Source organism: Aspergillus udagawae, assembly GCF_001078395.1.
Source record: "Aspergillus udagawae IFM 46973 DNA, scaffold_2, whole genome shotgun sequence".
NCBI lineage: Eukaryota > Fungi > Ascomycota > Eurotiomycetes > Eurotiales > Aspergillaceae > Aspergillus > Aspergillus udagawae.
The window spans coordinates 795,260-818,283 of NW_025091265.1; the positions used below are offsets into that span (position 1 = coordinate 795,260).

At 50.3% G+C, this 23,024-nt stretch overlaps 10 protein-coding genes and 1 non-coding gene across 11 annotated transcripts; 5 read left to right on the forward strand and 6 right to left on the reverse strand.

Annotated features, from left to right (window-relative positions):
• Nucleotides 1–616: 616 nt before the first annotated feature.
• Aud_002604 (putative aromatic-L-amino-acid decarboxylase) lies at nt 617–2,262 on the forward strand (the record flags this gene model as incomplete). Its single annotated transcript, XM_043287568.1, has 3 exons — nt 617–665; nt 720–1,650; nt 1,698–2,262. 3 exons carry the CDS (start codon nt 617–619, stop codon nt 2,260–2,262), a joined length of 1,545 nt encoding a protein of 514 aa, XP_043143503.1.
• Nucleotides 2,263–2,605: 343 nt separating this feature from the next.
• Nucleotides 2,606–3,736, forward strand: Aud_002605 (SDR family oxidoreductase; the record flags this gene model as incomplete). Its single annotated transcript, XM_043287569.1, has 3 exons — nt 2,606–2,619; nt 2,680–2,917; nt 2,969–3,736. The coding sequence occupies 3 exons, from the start codon at nt 2,606–2,608 to the stop codon at nt 3,734–3,736; spliced, it is 1,020 nt and encodes a 339-aa protein (XP_043143504.1).
• Nucleotides 3,737–3,783: 47 nt separating this feature from the next.
• On the reverse strand, nt 3,784–4,239 carry Aud_002606 (YjgH family protein; the record flags this gene model as incomplete). Its single annotated transcript, XM_043287570.1, has 1 exon — nt 3,784–4,239. The coding sequence occupies one exon, from the start codon at nt 4,237–4,239 to the stop codon at nt 3,784–3,786; it is 456 nt and encodes a 151-aa protein (XP_043143505.1).
• A 290-nt stretch (nt 4,240–4,529) lies between these two features.
• On the reverse strand, nt 4,530–5,399 carry Aud_002607 (uncharacterized protein; the record flags this gene model as incomplete). Its single annotated transcript, XM_043287571.1, has 2 exons — nt 4,530–5,215; nt 5,267–5,399. The coding sequence occupies 2 exons, from the start codon at nt 5,397–5,399 to the stop codon at nt 4,530–4,532; spliced, it is 819 nt and encodes a 272-aa protein (XP_043143506.1).
• A 512-nt stretch (nt 5,400–5,911) lies between these two features.
• Nucleotides 5,912–6,945, reverse strand: Aud_002608 (uncharacterized protein; the record flags this gene model as incomplete). Its single annotated transcript, XM_043287572.1, has 3 exons — nt 5,912–6,280; nt 6,333–6,739; nt 6,798–6,945. 3 exons carry the CDS (start codon nt 6,943–6,945, stop codon nt 5,912–5,914), a joined length of 924 nt encoding a protein of 307 aa, XP_043143507.1.
• Nucleotides 6,946–11,249: 4,304 nt separating this feature from the next.
• On the forward strand, nt 11,250–13,752 carry cat1 (catalase catB; the record flags this gene model as incomplete). Its single annotated transcript, XM_043287573.1, has 6 exons — nt 11,250–11,534; nt 11,600–11,825; nt 11,878–12,293; nt 12,378–12,542; nt 12,598–12,772; nt 12,833–13,752. The coding sequence occupies 6 exons, from the start codon at nt 11,250–11,252 to the stop codon at nt 13,750–13,752; spliced, it is 2,187 nt and encodes a 728-aa protein (XP_043143508.1).
• A 1,092-nt stretch (nt 13,753–14,844) lies between these two features.
• treA (alpha,alpha-trehalase treA) lies at nt 14,845–18,234 on the forward strand (the record flags this gene model as incomplete). The annotated part of the gene is made up of 4 exons (XM_043287574.1): nt 14,845–14,856; nt 14,918–16,657; nt 16,708–16,995; nt 17,053–18,234. 4 exons carry the CDS (start codon nt 14,845–14,847, stop codon nt 18,232–18,234), a joined length of 3,222 nt encoding a protein of 1,073 aa, XP_043143509.1.
• A 390-nt stretch (nt 18,235–18,624) lies between these two features.
• Nucleotides 18,625–19,004, forward strand: Aud_002611 (uncharacterized protein; the record flags this gene model as incomplete). The annotated part of the gene is made up of 2 exons (XM_043287575.1): nt 18,625–18,639; nt 18,696–19,004. The coding sequence occupies 2 exons, from the start codon at nt 18,625–18,627 to the stop codon at nt 19,002–19,004; spliced, it is 324 nt and encodes a 107-aa protein (XP_043143510.1).
• Nucleotides 19,005–19,432: 428 nt separating this feature from the next.
• On the reverse strand, nt 19,433–20,900 carry Aud_002612 (putative proline oxidase Put1; the record flags this gene model as incomplete). The annotated part of the gene is made up of 2 exons (XM_043287576.1): nt 19,433–20,243; nt 20,311–20,900. The coding sequence occupies 2 exons, from the start codon at nt 20,898–20,900 to the stop codon at nt 19,433–19,435; spliced, it is 1,401 nt and encodes a 466-aa protein (XP_043143511.1).
• A 371-nt stretch (nt 20,901–21,271) lies between these two features.
• Nucleotides 21,272–22,216, reverse strand: Aud_002613 (pyrroline-5-carboxylate reductase; the record flags this gene model as incomplete). Its single annotated transcript, XM_043287577.1, has 2 exons — nt 21,272–22,119; nt 22,180–22,216. The coding sequence occupies 2 exons, from the start codon at nt 22,214–22,216 to the stop codon at nt 21,272–21,274; spliced, it is 885 nt and encodes a 294-aa protein (XP_043143512.1).
• Nucleotides 22,217–22,705: 489 nt separating this feature from the next.
• On the reverse strand, nt 22,706–22,794 carry Aud_002614. The gene has a single exon. It is a non-coding gene; the product is annotated as a tRNA-Pro (tRNA).
• Nucleotides 22,795–23,024: the final 230 nt, after the last annotated feature.

A 23,024-nucleotide genomic window follows, 5' to 3' on the forward strand; every position in this document is an offset into this window, starting at 1 on the left:
CTATCTTATAAGCATTTGACCCTCGGTATTTGACCCGGTCTAACTAGTTAAATCATGTTTCTTGATTAGGGATGACTGTATCGCTCTCCGCTGAATAATTCATCAAGACATGAGAGGCAAGAGGATCTTCACTCTAGACATGAAGGCCAAGCGTAGATGGTCCTTGTGAGATAAAGGCCTCACTGAAGTCACCTTTGCAATTCTGGATGAAGCGACTGAGAGTAGGGTAGAAAGGGTTAATTAGAACAGTTTGGTGCGGCAGCGGTGGCTGTGGGCTGGGGAGTAGTGCAGCAGTCCTATGATCTGCTGGTAAATCTGGACTTTTGAAGAAATCACTACCTTTCTCCACTGCGGAAATGATCCCGCCTGACAATCTTGGCCCCGCCATGGAAGGTTCCTCTGCCTTTTGCTATTTAGACCTGCTCTCCTTTCGCACTTCTCGATTTCTCAGAAAGGACTGGCTATAGATTCTCTGTGTATCGGAGACATTCTGACTTTGTGTCTGTCAATCAAATACTCAACCTTCCTATTTATTCGCCCATATCCCGCCCTCAAACTCGGGACTTTGCTCGGAAGACTCGGAATTTCCTATTGAACTTCTCTTGCAGCAGCGCAGATGGATCGCGAGCAATTCAGGGCCGCTGCGCATGCGGCGATCGACGAAAGTGTGTGGTCTGCATTATGATCTTCAAGCCCCTGCTAAAAGTCGCATTCAATAGTCATCGACTACTTCGACGGTCTCCCCTCCCAGCGCGTTGTTCCGACCATTGAACCAGGTTACCTTCGCCCATTGATTCCCGAGAACCCTCCGGAAGAACCAGAGCAATGGTCCCAAATCCAGGCAGATATTGAGACAAAAATCAAGCCGGGCCTGACTCACTGGCAATCTCCCAACTTCATGGCTTTCTTTCCGGCGGGTGTGACGTACCCCAGCATCCTGGGTGAGATGTATTCGGCCGCTTTCACCGCCCCCGCTTTCAACTGGCTCTGCTCCCCGGCATGTACCGAACTGGAGACGATTGTAATGGATTGGATGGCCAAGGCATTGGGTCTTCCCGAATGCTTCTTGAGCAGCTCGGAAAACAAGGGAGGTGGTGTCATTCAAGTCACTGCCAGTGATGCGATCGCGACGGTAATGATCGCCGCTCGTGAGAGGAGGGTGCGCGAACAAGCATTGGCCGAGGGTCTGAAGGACGGAACCGTCGAGTATGAGGATCGAGTGATGGAGCTGAGACCGAGACTGGTGGCACTGGGTAGTAATCAAGCACATAGCAGCACCGCGAAAGGCGCGCTGCTTGCTGGAACGAGGTATCGCAGCGTCACTGCGCGGCTAGAGGACAATATGGAAATGACTGGACCACGGTTACGGGAGGTTCTTGAGCAGTGCGATAAGGATGGGCTCACCCCGTACTACGTCACGCTTGGCATGGGTACGACCAACACTTGCGCGTTGGATCGCTTTGGAGAGATCAAGGCTGTGCTGAAGGAGAAGCCGCATTGGCAGAGAATATGGGTACATATCGACGCTGCCTATGCCGGTGCTGCGCTTGTTGCGGATGAGTGGCAGTATATTGCCAAGGACTTTGCGGAAGGTGTTGACAGTTTCGACATGAACATGCACAAGTGGTTGCTTGTCAACTTTGACGCAAGGTACTACCAAGCTGCTCATTTGAATATGGGATTGCTAACTTGAACAGCTGCCTCTATGTACGCAACCGCTTTGACCTCACAGACGCCCTCGATATCACTCCAGCCTACTTGCGCAACCCCTACTCCGAGACTGGCCGGGTCATCGACTACCGCAACTGGTCCATTTCTCTTGGACGGCGATTCCGCGCGCTGAAGATTTGGTTTGTCATGCGCAGCTATGGGCTCAGCGGCATGAAAGCCTTCATTCGTAAGACCATTGGACTCGGTAACATCTTTGCCGACCTGGTACGCAGCCGATCGGATCTATTCGAGATCATTACCAAACCTGCATTCTGCTTGACTGTCTTCCGAATCAAGGGCCCTAAACTTCAATCAACTAGCGAGTCCTCGGTGCCTCAGATTGACGACGCTTCAAATGCCATAACTAAGGAGGTATACGAGCTCGTCAATTCCCGGGGAGAGATCTTCATCACCTCGTCTGTCATTGCAGGTGTATACGCGATCAGGGTGGTAAGCGCCAACCCTGCAGCTGAAGAGAAGTACCTCCGGCGCGCTTTTGAGATTCTGGTCGAAACAACTGAAGAGGTGCTCCAGAAGCAGAAGCAGCAGTAATGGCCTGACTTGGGCAGTCCCCTTTTCCATTGCAATCATGATGACGTCACCATTTAGATTATCATATATATACAGTGGATGTGTCTTTCCACAATGTTGGTTACCTTCCATTAGAATGAATTCTACTCAATTACATTTATTCCGACGGTCTTTCCTACTACAAAGGACTAGTGTGTCTTTATCTTCATTTCTTGTCGGAATCTCGGAATCTCGGAACATCTCCGACCGCAATGCCAAGCGACTGTGGTTCCCCGCATTGATCATTCAAAGGGCGCGATGCGACAGACTCATCAGCATTCAGGGTAACGGTAATACGTACGAATTGACAAAAAATACCTTGTGTATGCAGCTGCCATCGTAAGTATACCTGGTTTTGTGAAGCTCAACCCTAACTGGACATGTGGCTGATAAGCCCAGTCGAGTACTAGTGACAGGAGCCACTGGCTTCATTGGGGCCCATGTGGTGGACAGCCTGTTGGCTCGAGGCATTGCCGTGCGCGCGGCCACACGGTCATTGTCCAAGGGCGAGCAGATGATAGCTGCTCGGCCGAAACATGCCTCCAAGCTTGAGTTTGTTCAAATCGACGATTTCTCCAAACTCGGGGTGTTTGACCATGTCATGGAAGGGGTTGACGCGGTCATTCACGTCGCCAGTGTATGTCTACCATCATGCCAATACTACACAAGATTATTAACCAATCTCTAGCCATTTACCTATGATACCACAAACAATGAGCAGGAGCTCATCGTCCCCGCCCTCAATGGCGTCAGATCAATCCTCTCAGCTTCCGCCAAACCGGGAAGCAGAGTCAAACGAGTGGTATTGACCTCGTCGTTCGCCTCCGTCATTGACATATCCAGGAATCCAGGCCCAGACTTCACCTACACCGGTGCCCACTGGAACCCGATCACTTACGAAGAAAGCGTCCACCCTGCCAGCAGCGCCGTAGTAGCATACCGAGGCTCCAAGAAGTTTGCCGAGCTCGAGGCCTGGAACTTCATTGAAAGAGAGAAGCCCCCTTTCGATCTCGTCACTCTCTGTCCTCCAATGGTGTTCGGCCCGATCGTACATCCCGTGGCTAGCATTGCGCAGCTGAATGAATCCAACGCTGTTTTGTGGAGCGTCGCAGCCGGCGCTGATCCGCTGCCTGCCGCGAGAGTCTCTGCCTGGATCGATGTGAGGGATCTCGCCGAGGCGCACGTTCAGGCATTATTGACGCCGGAAGCTGGCGGGAAGAGATACGTCCCTGCGTCCGGTGAACCGTTTTGCTACGAATATGCGGCCGATATCATCAAGGAGAAGTTTGAGTGGGCGCGGGAAGCAGTGACCGCGAACTACGAGGCTGGGAAGAGGCCCGGGCCGACGTACAAGCTGGACGGGGAGACAGTGACTAGAGAGCTGGGAGTGAAATACCGCAGCTTCGAGCAGACGGTCGAAGAGCTCGTTAGACAGGTAAAGGAGACAATCGCATAGTAGCAGTCTTTTCACAAGCAGAAAATTGGAGACTTCCAATTCTGTCCTCAACTATCTGCAATCGCATCAACTTCCACCTCGACCATCATATCCCCATTCACAAACCCGTTGTGCACCACGATCATCGTCGCAACAGCACCAACCCCATTGCCCTGCTGCTTCCCCAGCACCTCCCGGAATCCCTCGCCAACAGCCATGCAATCCTCCGAGCGCGCAACGAACATCTTGACGCGTACAATGCCGCTCGCTCCCGCGCCCCCGAGCGCTTCAACCGCCTTGACACTCTCCCTCAAAGCGACGATCGTCTGCTGCTTTGCGTCGCCGGGGAATAAGATCCGGGGAGCGGAGGCGGGAGATTCAGGGTCTACTGCTGTAGTTCCGGCGACGAAAATCTGATTGCCGTGGCGGACAGCGCGGTAGTAGCCGATTATGTCTTCGTATGGGGACGATGTTGCATAGAATTGTTTCTTGCCGTCGGGAGAAGTGGTCAGGGTGGAGGACATGGTGGATATGGTTGATTTTATAAATAGTGAATACAGACGATTATAAACTGAACAAGGATTTCTCTAATTGGTCTTTATATATGTTGTGGGAGTCGTGTTCGTATTCCTGAAGTAAATGAGTCATAGGAAGCCATCTTCGATATCTCGAAGCTTAGTGGCTTCCGAGCGCGCCACAGAATGATTGGTCGTATTCTGCATTAATTCGAGAATCACTTCAGTTATAAAACATGCCCTTGGAAACAAGCTATAGTACATCGGGTATCAACAATAACAATACAGTGATCCTGATATCAGTTCGTCTCTCCCAAAAACCACTCAAAAACAGAACGAAACACCCCCTTCCCGCCTTCCTCAATAACATCCCCATGACACGGAATAACACGGTCAAAATCCCAGCCGTAGATCCTCCTCACCGACTGCGCAAACGACGCCCTATCCTGCTTCGATAACACATACCACGCAAACCGCCGGTGCCCCGTCGGCGGACTCGCCCTCGCCTTCAACAACGGCATAAACACCCGATTCAGCAGCCCAGCCGTCGGCGACTCCTCCGAGCGCGCATACTGCTCCGTACAGGGAAGATTAAACAGTAGATCCGCCTCGATCAGTGTCCGCGACGGTTTATGGCAGAGGACGATCTCGCGGTTGCCATGGCCGTCCATGTACTCGACCTCAAAGTCAGCGTGGAATTCGTCCGAGATGCTCAGCGAGTGTTTGCCATCCTTGGTGAAGACGTGGTCGAAGGCGGCGCTGTCGTTGTAGGCTGGTGATGTCTGGCGTTTCTCGTAGAGGCCGTCTGGGGCGATGATTTGCGCGGCGGGGAAGGCGCTCTTCCAAGTGGAGATGTGTAGGTGGTGCTCGATGTCTGGGGCGACGATGTATTGTACTTTTCCGCCTTCGGAGGCGATGATTTCTTGGACTTCGGGGGTTAAGGCTACTGGGGAGAAGATGGCGAGGGAGCCGGTGCGTAGTTTTACTGGGGTGTTGTTAGTGTTGACATTCGTTAGTGGATAGACAGGTATGTTACCAAGTGTGCCTCTGCCTCCGAATTTCAAGAGCCCAAATCGGGAGAAGGGGACGCTGAAGGTGGTGATTTCTGGAGTGACTTTGCGGATCACCATGACCTGGGACGGGTCGCCCGGGAAAAGCTTTGATGACATATTCAATTGGGGTCAGTTGACAGAATAAAGGGTATGCTGTTGCTTATGTTCGAAAGTTCTGGAGGAAACCAAGTACTTATATTCTAGATCGGGATGCCGAGGTAGCTATACAAGTGTACAGTAGTAATAGCGACGGTCTAGACCCCCAAACGTATCGGACAAACCGAAAAGCCTAAACAGTCCTGATGTCATTTCAATCTTTAGTCTCTGGAATTTGTCATCGAGGAAGATGTATCCACTGCCTATCGCAGCACGGCATTCTTTGCATTATTTTAATGCTGCTCATAATGCAATGAGTATATACATAAATCACCAACATAAATTTGTGCCCATTTCACATGTCCTTCCTTCAGATCACTCAAGACAAAAAGAAAATAAATAGAAATATATATATATATTTATTCTAATCTATGAACAAGTGGAAAAATTGCTGATGAATTATTATTAAAATCATCAAGAATAGGAGATATTAACTCTTAATCCCTACTCTATACCCCACACCAACACCACGTTTAGAACTTAAACGGAGCAGTTTTATTAGTAGGCGCAGCAGTATACAACTGCTTTCCATTCTTCTTGAAGCCAGTGATGACAGCCTGCCCTTCATCACTGATCACCCACTGGGTGAATTTGTCCGCCATCTGCATGTTGCTCGCCTTCTTGCCGACGAGCATGTGTGCGGGATTGAGCAGAGGATCGGCAGGGTCGTCGGTGGCAGCCTTGTAGATGGTGGTCTTGTTGGCAAGCTCGGGATCGATGGAGAGGTAGGTGCCGCGGTCGGTGATGGTATATTCTTCGAGGAGAATGGCCGCTGTCAGGGCTTGGATGGGATAGGCAATGTATTGATGATACCAGGTGGAGTATTTAGTTGCCCAAGGGACCTAGCGTATCTGTCAGTCAAAGCATTCGGATAGCGTGAAATAGATGACTGACCTGTCCGATCTCAATCCACAGCTGGGAGTCCTTGATGTTGGTAGCTGACTTGTCGTAGCGAGACAGGAAGCGAACGGGCGTGGTGACGTTGGCCGCGTCCCCAGCCGATGCAATAGCGTAGATGTTGGAGAACATGGTCTTAATGTCGTCGGCCTTGTTGAGTTTGGCCGGGTTGGAGGGTGGTCCAACTAGCAAAAAGTGATCGCGCCAGGCGTACCATGCCGGGCTTTTGGCGACACCCTGCTTGATGGCGATCTCTTCCGCAGCGGGGGTATAGGTGATTCCAACATCGACGGTGTCGTCCTTGAGGTAGTTGATGGACTCGGTGGTGTCGCTCTTGTACCAGGCGACTTTAAATGGGGAGGAGCCGTTCTTGACGCTGGACTGGATGAAGGCATCGGCGAGAGCTATGTAGTGAGCGAGTCAGTAGGCTGGTCATTGACGGCCAAGGTGGTTATGGCGTACCTTTGATCAAGCCACTTTGGCCAGCTCCTCCATTGCCAATCCGGAGCCGAACGCTGCCCCCAGAGTATCCGCCAGTGTAGACGTCGGCCGGATTGACAGCTAAAGAAGTAGCTGCCAGCAAGGCCAGAGACAGTGCTGATTTGAGCATGATGATCTATTGAAGGATTAAGAGGATGCGGATCCAAATCAACAGATGAGTCAAATGAAGGACTGGAACGAGAAAAAGAACCAGGACAGGGGATGCATGGCTGATTTATACTCTGCATTCATTCCCACCAACCCTGCGTTTGTGTAATTCGTGGATCGGGGCAGCATCATGCACGTCGGCATGCCCCTGAAGAGAGGGAAGATGCGTACAATGGAGAAAGCTTCCATTGCGCTTGTCCCAAGGGCATGATTTGTGGGACGAAAGAGGTATTATGGACGAACGCACGATCGTCAAATATTGCCCAGTTTTGGGGAAGGTATTGTCGATCCTCAAACTAATCTGATATGGCTGCTCGATCAGGGGCTAGAACTGAAGCCATGCTGCATGATCATCTCCAATATCCTCTTTACTAAGATGCTGTCGCTATGACCATTTGAATGGCCATCACAGGGAAAAGGTCTGTCAAGATTCTTGCTCTTGTCAATCCGCCCTTTCCGAAAAAAAAAATGCCTTTTCTGAGTATGAGCTGTCAATTTGTGCATCGCAACTGAGAATACGTAGTTGTTTGTGGTTGGACCCTTCAGATTTCAGCTGAGCTATTGCTGCCGATCAACGCCAGCTTTCCCCACATGGTTCGGTGAGATCAACCTTCGCCAAATTGCCAATGTGCGATTCGTGCCACAGTTGTCATCCTTGGAAGCAAATTGTTCCTATTGCCCACACTATATACTCTTCAATCAAAAGCTAAGCGACCTCGTAACAATAACTCCAGGCCGATACAGCTTATTCTCATTCACCTCATCTCCATGACATTGAATTCGTGTCAGTAAGGCAACAATTGCTATGAAGGGCAAACAGATAACTCCTACAAAGCAGAATATGCTGTACTCAATCCAAAAGTTGATTCAACGACACACTATCAACATGTCAAGACTAGTATCCAGCCCAGATTGACAGAAGACTGAAAATATGCGCCTAACACCCCAATCCAGGTCTTCTACGTCATTAAATAAACCCAGACTCGACGGCAGCCACCACTGAAAAGAAGAGACTGGAATTCACCACAATGAGGAAGCCTGAGCGGTAATTCCAACCGGCCCGCCCATATGCCACTGGGCAAATGTTTTGAAAGCCGCGGTGATCCCGTGACTGAAATCATACGCCTTGGTTGGACGCAAGACCAGATACTCAGCGTCGGAATAGGTCCAATCACCCGGGCCTGTAACCCCATGAGCGAGATAATTAGGACCTGTAAAGACATGTCAGGATTGGACAGTGAAACGGTAGGCCATGACTAAGAATGACTATCGTAGCGATGAGACCATCTGGTGAATGAACAGCTGCTTCCAGAACTGCATAAGCATGATTCACAGAATCGGTAGCAACTCGCCCAAGATGATTCTCGAATCCGTCGCGACCAAGTTATTGTACATGGTGGACTTGACGTGTGGATAAGTAGAACCATTCGGATCTGTGATATGGTAGCATCCGAACTCGGGCTGCTCGTCCTTGTATAAGCCCTAAAATGGGTAGTCTCCGACACTAAGGTAGATGCACGTTAGCTGAAGAGCAGGTTCGAAGCACTCGAGGTACCTGGTGGGTTGCCTACATTTCAAAGTCCATGGGACCCTCTCCTCTTTAGCGAATCTAGCGCAGTAGGAAATGTAATTTGAATGGTATATATCATCTCATATGCGCGATAATAGGACGAGTGAAGGGATCTTGTGTTTCGCAATCTAGGCTGTTGTAAATACCACCTAGCGCATCCTCATTTGTGGCCTGGGCAGAGAGCAAAGTAAGACGGCTTACGAAGCGATGTTTCGCCCAATGCCATTGGGCCAATGCGGATATTGAGGCTTTGGAGATGCTGTAGGTCAAATTCATCAACTCCAAGGCCCTTAACGCTCAGCGCCACGTTCCTCAATGCTTTACGCATCTCGTTCGGACATGGCGGAGCAGGCATGCAACCGGAAAGAGGGGCTGAGTAAGTAAAGGTAACTTTATTTGATGAAAATATATTAATCTTTGATCAGAAATGGCCAACATAGCTCGATCAAATTGTGGGGCGAGAAGGATCGAGAAGTTCGGGGTTCTGTGTGTTTCCCAGGACCTTCCATCAGCAAGAGATATTACGGAGTCCGGACGGTTGCTTAGCACGACGACTACAAATATTTGGAAGTTAAGATTCATTACGGCTTGTCCCCTCACGTATGACTATGCAAATCTGTCACTGGAATATCATGTGTCCTACTCACATAACATACCTGGAAACTATTTTTCTAGCGATAACCCTTGGTGCACAAATATCAGACAGATAAACAGACCTGAATGTATCATAGAACGTACATGGGTCCAGCATCTGTCCACAAAAATCCGGCCGTCGCCGACCGGACGCCGACCGTGACCATATTGGAGCTATTCCATACAACTGATTCTATTCGCTGTTAGCCTAGCATCATCCCTGCTAAGTGCTATGGTGCCTGTCATAGCTATCGGCGCATTGTCTAAACTAGGTCTACGGCGACGGCCCGGCCGGAACTTTTCAATGAAAATAAGAAAATCTAAAGTATATTTACTTGCATTTAGCCAGAGATGCAGGCTATCTACGCCCAGAGCTATTTTGATCATTTCCTTTATTGGGTCTCTGGTGATAGCCTGGGTTATTGCATAAGCCAAGGCGCGGGGGACGCTTGGCAGTAGGCAGAGAGAAAAGTAAGCTCATTTGATCATTATTATTTGGACTTCACTTTGACTGAATGTTGGGGCAATGGATTTGTGAGAGCAGTTCTATTGTTCATGAAGCGATAGGTTTCATGCACGTCTAGATAATAAGCAAGGTGCAGGATTCAGGAATGCTGTTAAGACCTGCTCAAGATGGACTGGATGGAGGTTTAATTGCCTTGCTCCTGACTGGCAAGTCAGCTTAAGGTGATGCAATATTATTAATACCTTGTCTGGAAGAGAACATTAGGCTATAACACTAAAATCACTGCGAGAGAGACCTTGTCTTTCCCACCAATCCGCTGGGAAACATTTGTGACAAAATGCACATCAAGTGCATTGGGTGACTCTTGGCTCTTCTAGTTGCATTGGCACACATTCCTGACCGATCATACGGTCGCAGTACAGAGTACCTGTCTGCGAAGTCAAAGCAGCCTCCAAACTACGGTGTAAGATGCCTTATGCAGGTATCTTTGACCTTGATTGACCAGGATCTCTAAAAATAGACGACCACAAGCATCGCCTTGCCTCAGCACGGGACTGATCGCATATGCGTGCTGTTCGTTTGGACTTCAACAGGGACCACAGGGCGCATCCAATCATCGTCTCTGCTTTATCACTCGTTGATTCCGAGGTGACGATCCAGGACCGAATATGCCGAGGAATATCCGAAAGGATTGTGCAACAGGACAGAATATACTCTGTAGTATGTTGCGATAAAGTTGGAATGAAAGAGATGGCACGTCGGGGAAATCGTGAGATGAATTGCCCAGCGCAGCAACGTCATGACTGGCGACTGGACGGTGAGTGGATACGGAGCAAAGTTGGAATGATTGTCGGGTGTGAGACTTGCCAAGATGAAGCCATCAACATCCAAACAAATAAAGGCGATTGTCGAAGTGGGGATGCTGGCGGTGGCCGCTTCTCCCCCGGGTAGCCCAGACCGATGCTATTACACAATATTACCAAGCATCGCGGCCTCGACCACTTCCTTAGTGAGAACCTCAGCAGAGTACACATCACATACTGCGGCCTTTGTCTGGTACTGTCGATTGAGCTGATGATCATTTTCTTCACAAGCGAAATGGCCATTCCCGCCAAGAATGGATCTGCTGCTGGGGCACCTTCCATTGGAGGATGCACTGTTTGTTTGCGACTGACTAAATGGGGGAATCTGACTCGTTCTTGCCGACTGCTTCTTCTTTGTAACAAACCAAGTATCAGGACTTAGGAACTAGTAGATAGTTGAGCGATCATCACATCTCCGTCAGGCCGTTGGGTCTCCACTGCATCACGTACCTTGCTGCGCATTCTTACGGAGTAGACCGTTCTAGCTGCATAATCCCATACCCGCAACATTGATTCGTCTGCTTCCCTGCTTTAGTGGTTCTTGGTATTGTTGCATCCCATGTGGTGATCGGCGCCGTCTGCTGATATTGAGAAGCAGTGGATTCGATGCACATATAAGTAAGCCTCTTGCTCCTCTTTCATCCTTCCGATCCCTCTGATGATCAAGCACAACGCCCAATTGAACGTGCTTTCTTTTTCCCAATCCGTCACCGCATAACGGAGACTCATCAAGGATGCGTCTCACGTTTATTCCCGGCCTCATTGGCGTCGCCAATGCCGTCTGTCCCTACATGACCGGCGAGCTCAACCGTCGTGATGAGGTATCGGACGGCGACGCTGCCGCAGCCACAGAGGAATTCTTGTCCCAGTATTATCTAAGCGACAATGATACCTTCATGACGACCGACGTAGGCGGCCCTATTGAAGATCAAAACAGTCTCAGTGCTGGAGACCGTGGTCCCACCCTGCTCGAAGATTTTATTTTCCGTCAAAAAATCCAGCGCTTCGACCATGAACGGGTATGAGACCGAGATTCCTTATCGCTTTTCCTGTGATGAACCGGATGATCTGACCGAGCATGCAGGTGCCCGAGCGTGCAGTCCATGCCCGCGGTGCCGGTGCCCATGGAGTCTTCACTTCATATGGCGATTTCTCGAACATCACTGCGGCTTCTTTCCTGGCCAAGGAAGGCAAGCAAACTCCTGTATTTGTCCGTTTCTCGACGGTCGCAGGAAGCAGGGGCAGTTCGGATCTGGCTCGCGATGTCCACGGTTTTGCCACTCGTTTCTATACCGATGAGGGCAATTTCGGTTCGTTTGGTAGTCCAATTCGCACATGCACGTCGTTGGCTAACCGCTATAGATATCGTCGGAAACAATATCCCTGTATTCTTCATCCAGGATGCTATCCTCTTCCCCGATCTGATCCACGCCGTCAAGCCCAGAGGTGACAACGAGATCCCTCAGGCTGCCACTGCTCATGACTCGGCCTGGGACTTCTTCAGCCAGCAGCCAAGCACGATGCACACGCTTTTCTGGGCTATGTCTGGGCATGGAATTCCTCGTTCTTTCCGACACGTCGATGGATTCGGTGTGCATACCTTCCGCTTCGTAACAGATGAAGGAGCGTCCAAGCTGGTCAAATTTCACTGGACGTCTTTGCAGGGCAAGGCCAGCATGGTCTGGGAAGAGGCCCAGCAGACCTCTGGCAAGAATCCCGACTTTATGCGTCAGGATTTGCACGACGCAATCGAGGCTGGACGCTATCCTGAGTGGGAAGTAAGTCGTCTTCCGTCGCCATCCTTTCCCAGTGGTCTAGTAAACATCAAAATGAGGAACAAGAAGCTAATTTAATTCACCCAGCTTGGTGTGCAAATCATGGATGAAGAGGATCAACTGCGGTTTGGTTTTGACCTCTTGGACCCCACCAAGATCGTGCCTGAGGAACTCGTGCCCATCACCAAGTTGGGCAAGATGCAGCTGAACCGCAACCCTCGCAACTATTTCGCCGAGACCGAACAAGTTATGGTATAATGCCACAGGAAGCTGATGCAGAGTGAACTTCTAGGCTGATTGCAAATAGTTCCAACCTGGTCACATTGTCCGCGGTGTCGACTTCACTGAAGACCCTCTCCTGCAAGGCCGTCTGTTTTCCTACCTGGACACTCAGCTGAACCGTCACGGTGGTCCCAACTTTGAACAACTCCCCATCAACCAGCCTCGCGTTCCCGTCCACAATAACAATCGCGATGGAGCAGGTGAGACTTCTCTAACTTTGATGTCAGTACTCCCATTCTAATCTTTCGTTTTGTGTGCAGGCCAAATGTTCATCCCCCTCAACCCTCACGCGTACTCGCCCAAGACATCCGTCAACGGTTCGCCCAAACAAGCCAACCAGAGCGTCGGCGACGGCTTCTTCACAACTCCTGGCCGTACCACCAGCGGCAAACTTGTCCGTGCGGTCAGCCCAAGCTTTAAGGATGTCTGGTCTCAGCCGCGTCTCTTCTACAATTCTCTGGTTCCGGCCGAGCAGCAGTTTGTCATCGACGCTATCCGCTTCGAAAACGCAAACGTTAAATCTCCGATCGTGAAGAACAATGTTATCATTCAATTGAACCGCATCGATAACAACCTTGCACGACGTGTTGCGCGCGCTATTGGTGTCGCGGAACCTGAGCCCGACCCGACCTTCTATCACAACAACAAGACCGCCAACGTTGGCACTTTTGGAACCAAGCTGAAGAAGCTTGATGGCCTCAAGGTCGGCGTGCTGGCTTCTGTCCAGCAATCAGGCTCGGTTGATGGAGCTTCCACCCTCCGCGACCGCCTGAAGGACGCCGGTGTCGACGTTGTGGTTGTCGCAGAACGTCTGGCCAGCGGTGTCGACCAGACCTACTCTACTTCAGATGCAATCCAATTTGACGCTGTGGTTGTTGCCGCTGGCGCAGAGAGTCTCTTCACGACATCCTCGTTTACCGGTGGGTCGGCCAACGCAACTAGTGGTGCAAGTTCTCTGTACCCCACCGGTCGGCCCCTGCAGATTCTTATTGACGGATTCCGGTTCGGCAAGACTGTTGGGGCGCTGGGAAGCGGCACAGCTGCCCTCCGCAACGCGGGGATTGCTACGTCTCGGGACGGCGTGTATGTGGCTCAGTCGGTCACTGATGACTTTGCCAATGGTATTAAGGAGGGCCTTAGAACTTTTAAGTTTTTGGACCGGTTTCCCGTGGATCATTAGGCGCGAGGAGAAGAAAGGTGGAAATGAGACCGAAGTCTGACTATTTTAACTCGAGCTCTCGATCGGTGACTTGAGAGTTGCCCTGCTTTTCTGTCAATACTGTGCTCTGTACTAGTGTAGTACTATTCGTACAAATACTACAAATACCCCATCTCTGAGGCAAATCCGTCTTCTTGTAAAGCTTTCACACTTTCCTTATTAGCTAATACCATTCACCTGAGCTCTGTCTAAGACCAGGGTGACTGGCACTTGACTGACGGGCTAAAGCCGGATATTTGTGCGGGGTGACCAGAACTCTCCAGAAACTCTCTTTGGGTTTCTTTGGTTACGAAATATTCTGTACACACGCACCCCAAGAGCTGATGATGAAAGAGGCTGCTGGCCCCTGTTTCTATCGTCTAAGTTGCTCTTTTGGGTCCAGAAAGTTCAAAAACGTTGATGAGGCTTTTTTTTTTTCCGGTTCCCACTTCCAAGCCCTCCACTTTCTCAACTCCCGGTCTAGCTGGTTCACGGATTGCCGTGTCTGCCACTCAACTCTAAAGAACGGGACCGTCCCGTAGGACTGTATGGCTTGCGGTTACCCCGCAGAAACAATCTTGCTATGTATGTACTTGCTAGGCTGGGATCAATTCTTATTATAGTTTACGACCAAGTCACGGTAGGCCACTAGATCTTAGAAATTAGATTGCACACAAAGTTTGCTGGATACGACGTTGGGGAAGTTCAGAAAGTCTGTGCGTCATCCAGGCATTCTGATTCCTGAAATCTCGGGGTGTTCCTGGGCTGTGACGTGAGCAACCCGCGTTGATTCGGGGACACGGGAACCCGTCCGGGGCACCCAGTCAGCCAGCATGGGGATCGACATTCAGTCTTTCCGGTATCGGATACGAGTGTGGAGAAGAAGAGAGAAGAAAACCGTTAACCAACCAGCTTGTTTTGTGCTTCCTTCCTCAGTGTGGCGGGCTTCTTTTGTTATTTAAGCAGGATGGAACCTGCTCGTGTTTAATTATAAGAGTGCACGCTGACTTTCAAAAAGTCTTTGCACAGGATCCTTTTTCGGGCTGATTTCACTGCCCTGAGAGGCTATCCAGGATGCTTTCCAAGGTGAGCACGCCGTCTGCTCTTTCAGTCAGCATCAATCAATGTAAGCTTACCAGATTGACAGAACTTGGCGACGTGGGTGTCACTACTCGCGTGTCTCCCCGCAACGATCGGCTTACCGAACAATAATGGCCGGATTGCAAGGAGCTTGAAGAGACATGGCGGTCATGGACAAAAACAAGTTGACACTAATTCGTCGCATGTCTACGATACTAGATTCCCTGGTGTGACCTGGGATGATGATCATTGGCTGCTCTCGACTACTACTTTGGATCAGGGCCACTACCAATCACGCGGTTCCATTGCTAATGGGTATCTCGGTATCAACGTTGCGAGTGTCGGCCCATTCTTCGAATTGGACGTTCCAGTTGGCGGCGACGTGATTAACGGCTGGCCTCTGTACTCCAGAAGACAGACCTTTGCGACTATTGCTGGGTTTTTTGACTATCAGCCAGCCACAAATGGTTCTAACTTTCCCTGGCTCAATCAGTACGGGGGTGAGAGCGTGATTAGCGGTATCCCACATTGGAGTGGTCTGATTCTCGACCTCGGGAACGGCACTTATCTCGATGCTACCGTGGACAACAAGACCATCACCGATTTCCGATCCACGTACGATTTCAAGTCCGGAGTTTTGTCTTGGTCGTACACTTGGACTCCTACATGTAACAAGGGTTCTTTCAACATCACGTACCGGCTGTTTGCTCATAAGCTGCATGTCAACCAAGCCGTGGTGGATATGGAGATCACCCCTTCCCAGGGGTCTCAGGCGACAGTGGTCAACGTCATTGATGGTTACTCGGCTGTCCGTACCGATTTCGTGGAATCAGGCCAAGACAATGGAGCTATCTTCTCGGCTGTGCGGCCCTGGGGGATCTCAAATGTCACAGCCTATGTCTACACGAATTTGACTGCCTCTGCTGGCGTGGATCTGTCTTCCCGAGCTCTTGTCAACGACAAGCCCTATGTCCACAGCAATGAATCATCCATTGCGCAGGCTGTCAATGTCAAGTTCTCTGCCAATGAGACCATCCGGATCACCAAGTTCGTTGGCGCTGCGTCGTCGGACGCATTCCCTAACCCCCAACAGACGGCAAAGCAAGCGGTGTCTGCGGCAATGGGAGCCGGCTACATGGGATCGCTGCAGTCGCACGTGGCAGAGTGGGCTAGCATTCTCCTGGACGGTTCGGTAGACAGCTTTGTCGACCCTGCCACCGGAAAATTGCCGGATGATGAGCACATCCTCAACTCCCAGATCATCGCGGTCGCAAACACGTACTACCTTCTGCAGAATACCGTGGGCAAGAATGCCATCAAGGCTGTTTCCGGAGCTCCAGTCAATGTCAACAGCATCTCCGTCGGTGGTTTGACCTCTGATTCGTATGCGGGCCTGGTTTTCTGGGATGCCGATGTCTGGATGCAGCCAGGTCTGGTGGCATCTCACCCCGAGGCTGCGCAGAGAGTGACCAATTACCGAACAAAGCTGTACCCACAGGCACTAGAGAATATCAACACTGCCTTTACAAGCTCGAAGAACCAGACCTCCTTCTCCCCTTCGGCAGCCATCTATCCTTGGACAAGTGGTCGCTTCGGTAACTGTACAGGTACTGGTCCTTGCTGGGACTACCAGTATCACTTGGACGGCGATATCGGGCTTTCCCTGATGTATCAATGGATTGCCAGTGGCGACACACAGACTTTCCGCGAGCAGCATTTTCCCATCTACGACTCCATTGCCACCATGTATTCGAACATTGTTCAGCGCAATGGTTCGTCCTGGACGCTGACCAATATGACTGATCCGGTACGTTTGACTGTCCGGGTGTCTAGCTCCAATCTAATCGATTTTTCTAGGATGAATATGCCAACCACGTTGATGGCGGTGGCTTCACGATGCCGCTTATCTCCGAGACACTCGGTTACGCCAATTCCTTCCGGAAGCAGTTTGGTCTCGAGCAGAATGAGACCTGGGCGGAAATCTCAGAAAATGTCCTCGTTATCAGGGAGAACGGCGTGACGATGGAGTATACCACCATGAACGGTACCACTGTGGTGAAGCAGGCTGATGTAGTGCTTGTCACCTATCCTTTGGTCTACGACAACAACTATACAGCCCAGGACTCGTTGAATGACCTCGATTATGTGAGTCCGTCCTGCTTCTCCTACACTGAACGGGACTAACTATTCATGTGCATACAGTATGCCAACAGACAGTCTCCGGACGGACCTGCTATGACGTGGGCTATCTTTGCAATCACTGCAAACGATGTCTCACCATCCGGCTGCTCTGCCTTTACCTACCATCAGAACTCTTACGACCCGTACATGAGAGCTCCATTTTACCAACTTTCCGAACAAATGCTCGATGAAGCCAGTATCAACGGTGGCACTCACCCGGCCTATCCCTTTTTGACAGGACATGGTGGTGCCAACCAGGTCGTCCTCTTCGGATACCTGGGACTGAGACTGCTTCCCGATGATGCCATTCATATCGACCCCAACCTGCCCCCTCAGGTTTCCAACGTGGCGTACCGCACGTTCTATTGGCGTGGATGGCCCATTTCCGCGAGCTCCAACCGCACCCATACGACTATCAGCCGAGCCGCAAACGTTGAGCCTCTCGACACGGCAGACTCTCGCTTTGCCAACGCCACCATTTCTGTCTTGGTTGGCGACCCCAGCAACTCAACTGCCTACCAGCTTCCAGCCACCGGTCCCCTGGTCGTTCCCAACAGACAGATTGGATTCAACAACACCATCCCTGGAAACATGGTGCAATGTCGCCCTGTGTACTCGCCTCATGACTATGTTCCGGGCCAGTTCCCCATCGCAGCCGTGGACGGTGCAACCTCTACCAAGTGGCAGCCTTCCACCGCCAACATGAGCTCGTTGACCGTGGCCCTGGCCGACATTGAGATCAACTCCAAGGTCTCTGGCTTCCACTTCAACTGGTGGCAAGCCCCTCCCGTCAACGCCACTGTCATCTTCCACGACGAGGTGCTTGAGGACCCAGTGGCCGCGATGTCTTCCGCTCACGGTAACTCCCAATATAAAATCGTCACCACATTGACGAACATCGAGCAATCTCAGCCCTATAACGCCCAGGGCACTGACTACAACGTGGTCGCCATGAGTACTGGTAATACGACCGAAGTGAATCTGTCGCAGACTGTACACACCTCTCGCTATGCCACTCTGCTGATTTCGGGTAATCAGGGAGGCGGCGAGAAAGGTGCTACTGTTGCTGAGTGGGCTATTCTGGGTGAGAGCAAGGGATCATCTAGTGGTCACGGCAACAACAAGAGAAGGCTGGACGTCAGGGCTGCCGCTGCGCTGTCGGGTGGTTTGAATGACCGTCGGTGGCAGCAGTTCAATGCTTGAGGATGAGTCGTCAGTCGGCGGCAATTGAAGACCCTCGGGCTTTTGACAAATGTATTATACATGCCTTTATGATGTACATAATATGATATGATGCTGCTAGCTTACAGGCACACTTGCTTCATGCTTGGGCGTTATATCGCCCGGTCAACTACTTGATTCGAGAATCGAATGGGTATGATATTTAAGCTCTAGTCCGATCACGTAATAGATTTCATTGAAACTCGTTGGAGCATCGAAGAATGAGATGAAACAGACTGGGAAACGAATGTCAAGCCAGTGCGCCTTACCCGCCTTAGGCACTTCTACCTCACCCATATGACCAGCACCGGGCACCCGCATTAATGACAGAGATGCGCTGGTGTCCTACTTTGATCAGCATCGACTAACACCATGATCTTGTATCTAGTGCACTAGCGATAGAGATTAGTCGTCAGTAATCCGTCTTCTTACCCCTGCGAAAGGGACGGTACAAGATTACTTATGTGCCTCTCCCTCGAGGTCCGCAACGGTGGGAACTCTTTGACATTGTGGAGGATCCCAGAGAGACGCACGATTTGAGCAAGGAGAAGCCTGAAATCTTCAATGAATTGTTGAAACTCCTGGCTATCTATGCTGAGGACGTTGGCGTTGTCGGTTTGGCTGGCCAGATAACGGCGAACTACCAGGTGGTTGAAGGAGTCAAGGATGAATTTGAGGATACTGGACGGTGGATTCGTTTTATTGGCAAGGATAGTGTGCCACCCGAAATTCAAGCTCGGCTTCCCAAATGATCTTGAGGTTATGATGTACTAGAAGAAACTGGTAGCCGATAATCTTTTACATTAGGCGCTGGAAGTCCCAACCTTTATGAGAATCCAATTGAGAATGACAGTTATTAAACCGTCTATCTGAAGGCATAGAGGGTGATTACTGACTACAGTGATTCAACAACAGCACGGAATCCCAGCCCGAGCTCAGTCCTTCGAGAGCTCGGTAACAGCTGCCGCGGGCCAAAAGGAAGTAAGCATGAGTACTTCCCCGCATTTTGTGTTATTGACAGGCAGCTCGCGTGACAGGTAACTCGACTTTGTTGTCGCAGCGTGATTAGTGGACGCCTAGTCCATGTGTACGTGGCGCAGAAAAGCAATATATACGTGTACTCATTCAACAAATGAATCCCGGCAAAGAACAGCTGAAGTGCTCCTTGCATACTGTTGTCTCACCACCCAAGTCTCCTCTGGGCTTCCCGTCGCATCGCTACTGCTGTGTCTTTGGTCCTCTCCATGGCCGATTTGTTCTCAATCGCTCTTCGCAACAGGAAATGGAGACATTCTTCCGTTGTTCCCCAAGCCAGACACTTGAATACTCCAGGTGTCGGTGTCTCCGACTCCCCGGTGTTATTCTCAGCCAACAACTCACAGCTCACTTCATCTGCCATTCCTTGCAACTGGCCAATCTCAAGTGGAATCGTGGGTTGACCGTCATGGATCCTCTGTCTATACAGAGTCGACGCCTTGCGCACGCTTTCCGCATTATGAGATGCCACGAACAATCGTACATCCGGAAACGCTGGCGCATCATCAGACTCTATTTTGAGTGGGAACTTCCGTGATAAAAGGCTCTCCGCGATATTGTCGTAGCTATTATCCGTATCAGCCTTAGTATCGTGTATCCGGGATCTGATATCATGCGCGATGTAGGCCCCGCGGACAAGCTTGATCCCCAATGTCCATCCTTCCTTTTGAGCTAGGCAAAGGTGCCGATGGACGTTCTCGGCCGAGGATTTCAAATACGCCTGTATGGTGTTGTAGACGACTATCTTGCCGTTCCGGTTGAACCTTCGCATGAGGTCAATTGTCCAGGCGTCGATCGTCGGCTGGAAGACCTGCTGTTCTGCGTCAATCCAGAGGCGGGAGTCTTGGGATGCAGTGGCCTCGCAGATCTCTTCGATGGCTTGAGCGATAGACGGAGGCGGAGCGAGGTCGCCGCGAGAAAGGGCTTCAACGGCTTTGGGGCCTGCGCCGGTGAATCTGATTTCTGTTAGCTAGTTCTATGATTGAGTTGGTGCAGTTTGTTGATCCTGAATAGGATTATTACTTGATTCCGAGGAAGTCTCCTGCGCCAATCATCTTCAATGTCCGTAGGTTTCCCTGCCTCCATTCTTCCACTGCTTGGTCTTGAATTGCTTGTTGACTTTTCTCGACTTGAAAGCTATTGTTGTCGTTTTCATCCGCCTTCGCAATTGACTCTCTGGCGTATCCAAGGATAACGCCCTTGAATCCTAGGGTTTTCATATCCTGAACGGTCTTGCGCACTTCAGCCTCAATGGTACCTGCACAGAAGTGATTGTAGATTGTTTTTCGAAGGAGGTAACCTATCAGCGGGTTCTTGGATGGATTGAGGAGGGGAGATTTGGAATCCACCACGTATTTCAGCATAGACAAACAAGGGTCCAGTAAGGGAGAGGACATGACAGATGTAAACAGAAGCGAGCGAAGAAGTGCCCCTGTTGGCAAAACTGAGAGAGGTGCCTTCTTTGGTGACGGAGACGGCTGTGGAATGATGGCATCTCGAGGTCGGTGCGTGGAAGGCGTTGTAGTCGATGTTGAAACTTGACACTGTAATTGTTTGACTGCAAACAAGGATACAATGCTGGGTCGCTTTGGTAGTAAGGATATCACTGACATCTTGATGTTTTCCAACAATGATGCTTCAAATCACAGCTACTACGTCGTGCCTATGTCGCTATTTATGTTTCATTCTGTCCTGTTCTCTCTCTTCGTACGTGAGGGGTCAAGTCTGCCAGTTAGTCCAGATGCTGTATGTAGATCATGGCATGACGGCCTGGTCCCCGATTGATGTTGAGTTGACACTAACCAGGAACATTCTGGTCGCATTTTATGATTCGATTCACGGTCTTGTACAGATGACCTCGGTCCTCCCTTCCGACAAAGTCTCGGTTTGAGATCCCGCGCTACATTGCACAGACCGTCAAAGCCACTCACAGGTCGATTTCCATCTATGTTCTAGGCAGTTCTTTTCTATATTACATGAACTATCAAGGAATTTCCTTTAGATGTCTAGCTCCGTTGATCATTGCTTGTGCACACGCTCCTCTCACGCCCTCCTTCTCCACTGTCAACAGACCTTGAATCGTACAGCCCCGTGGGGACGAGATACTTTCTCGTAGGATAGCTGGATGCACCCCTTCTCGCAACAAACCGGCCATTCCGATCAAGTTCTGTGCTGCCATTTCCAACGCATCCGCTCTTCGGATTCCCTCCGCAACGCAGCCATCCAGAATGCCATCCAACGGAACCGTCAGAACAGCAATGGACGAACCCACAAGCATTGAGCCGATGTCAAACAGATCTGTCGCCAGGAATTTTACCTTTCCGATCTGTTCGAATATCCAGGTCAAGGTGTCGGTCAGGTCAGACGAAAGACTGTTGTGGATCTCGACGATCGTCATCGACTGACGCAGACGAGCTGCAACATTGGGCATCGCCCTCACAATGATTGCCTTTGAATCGATGGTGTCTGCGGGTGAATCGCCATAGATATACTTCTCAATAGCTTCAGGCGTTTTTCCCGCCATTATGCTGACCACCAATTTCCCTGCTAGGGCCTCCCGCACACCAGGCTCGCTCAGAACTTCCTCAGCCAGATAAGGTTTGCAGGCAAGCAGGACAATATCCGCCTCTTGCATGGCTAGAAGATTGTGCATATGCTTAATGCTAACACGACAATCATCCTCTCTGAATTCATCACGGAGTCGCTGGGCAGATGCAGCGCTCTTTGTGCTCACAATATAACGTGAGATCTTTGCAGATGCATTACCATTGGAATCTGTCGTCGAACGGGTCGCGTCAAGGAGGCCGCTCAGAATAGCGGAACCCATATTTCCTTTCAAATGATCAGTTCCACAGACGCACAATCAAAGGGGGCGTTGCTCCTTATACGTACCGCAACCAATGAACGCAAGTGTACGTTCTGGTGCCATTTTGTTAGATTATTTCGATAGCGATGAGCCCACAGTGTGTGGTGTGTGTCCTTGGAAGAATTGGATGAAATTGACAAAGTATGAGTAACAATATCTACAAGCAGATATTATGGGGAAACGACTGCGATTTCGGCTTCGGGAAGAGAACCCGAAAACTTGGCCACGCAGTGAACCTGCTTATCACTTGCTCTTTGGTGAGATTTGCCTCTTCAGGTTTTCGTCCTCACTATATGCAGCTTGAAAAGGTATTTAAGGACTTGTCTATATTTATTGTCTTGTACACATCGAGGCCAGTCCCCGTATGGTACGCGACCGACCGAGTCGCTGGCAAACGGCCAACAGTCAACGCATTCTGTCTGCTTCGTCCCGATGTGGATAACGTGCTCGAGTCACAATCAAGGCTAATAATGATTGTCGAAATTGGTGGCCTGGCTTCGCCGGTAATTTGAAGTAAACAAAATGCAAAATGCGAAGCAAAAAGTGAAGTTTGGCCCGAGCCGCGGATCGAACGCGGGACCTCTCGCAGATATGCTTGGGTTTATCCCTAAGCGAGAATCATACCACTAGACCACCCGGGCCACTATTGTTTTGGATAGAGATTAATTAGCTATAGGAGCCGGAATGATATCTATGCAGGATCCATCTAGATGGATTCTTCCCAACATGATTTATACACAACAGGCAGGAGTTCTAATGCAGTTTCAACTTGATGCATGTTGCTTAATACTAGGGTCCTTGCAACTATCTTAAAGACCACAACACCTGCTTTTGATATTGGCGAGCACATTAGTTACCAGCCTTACACGTA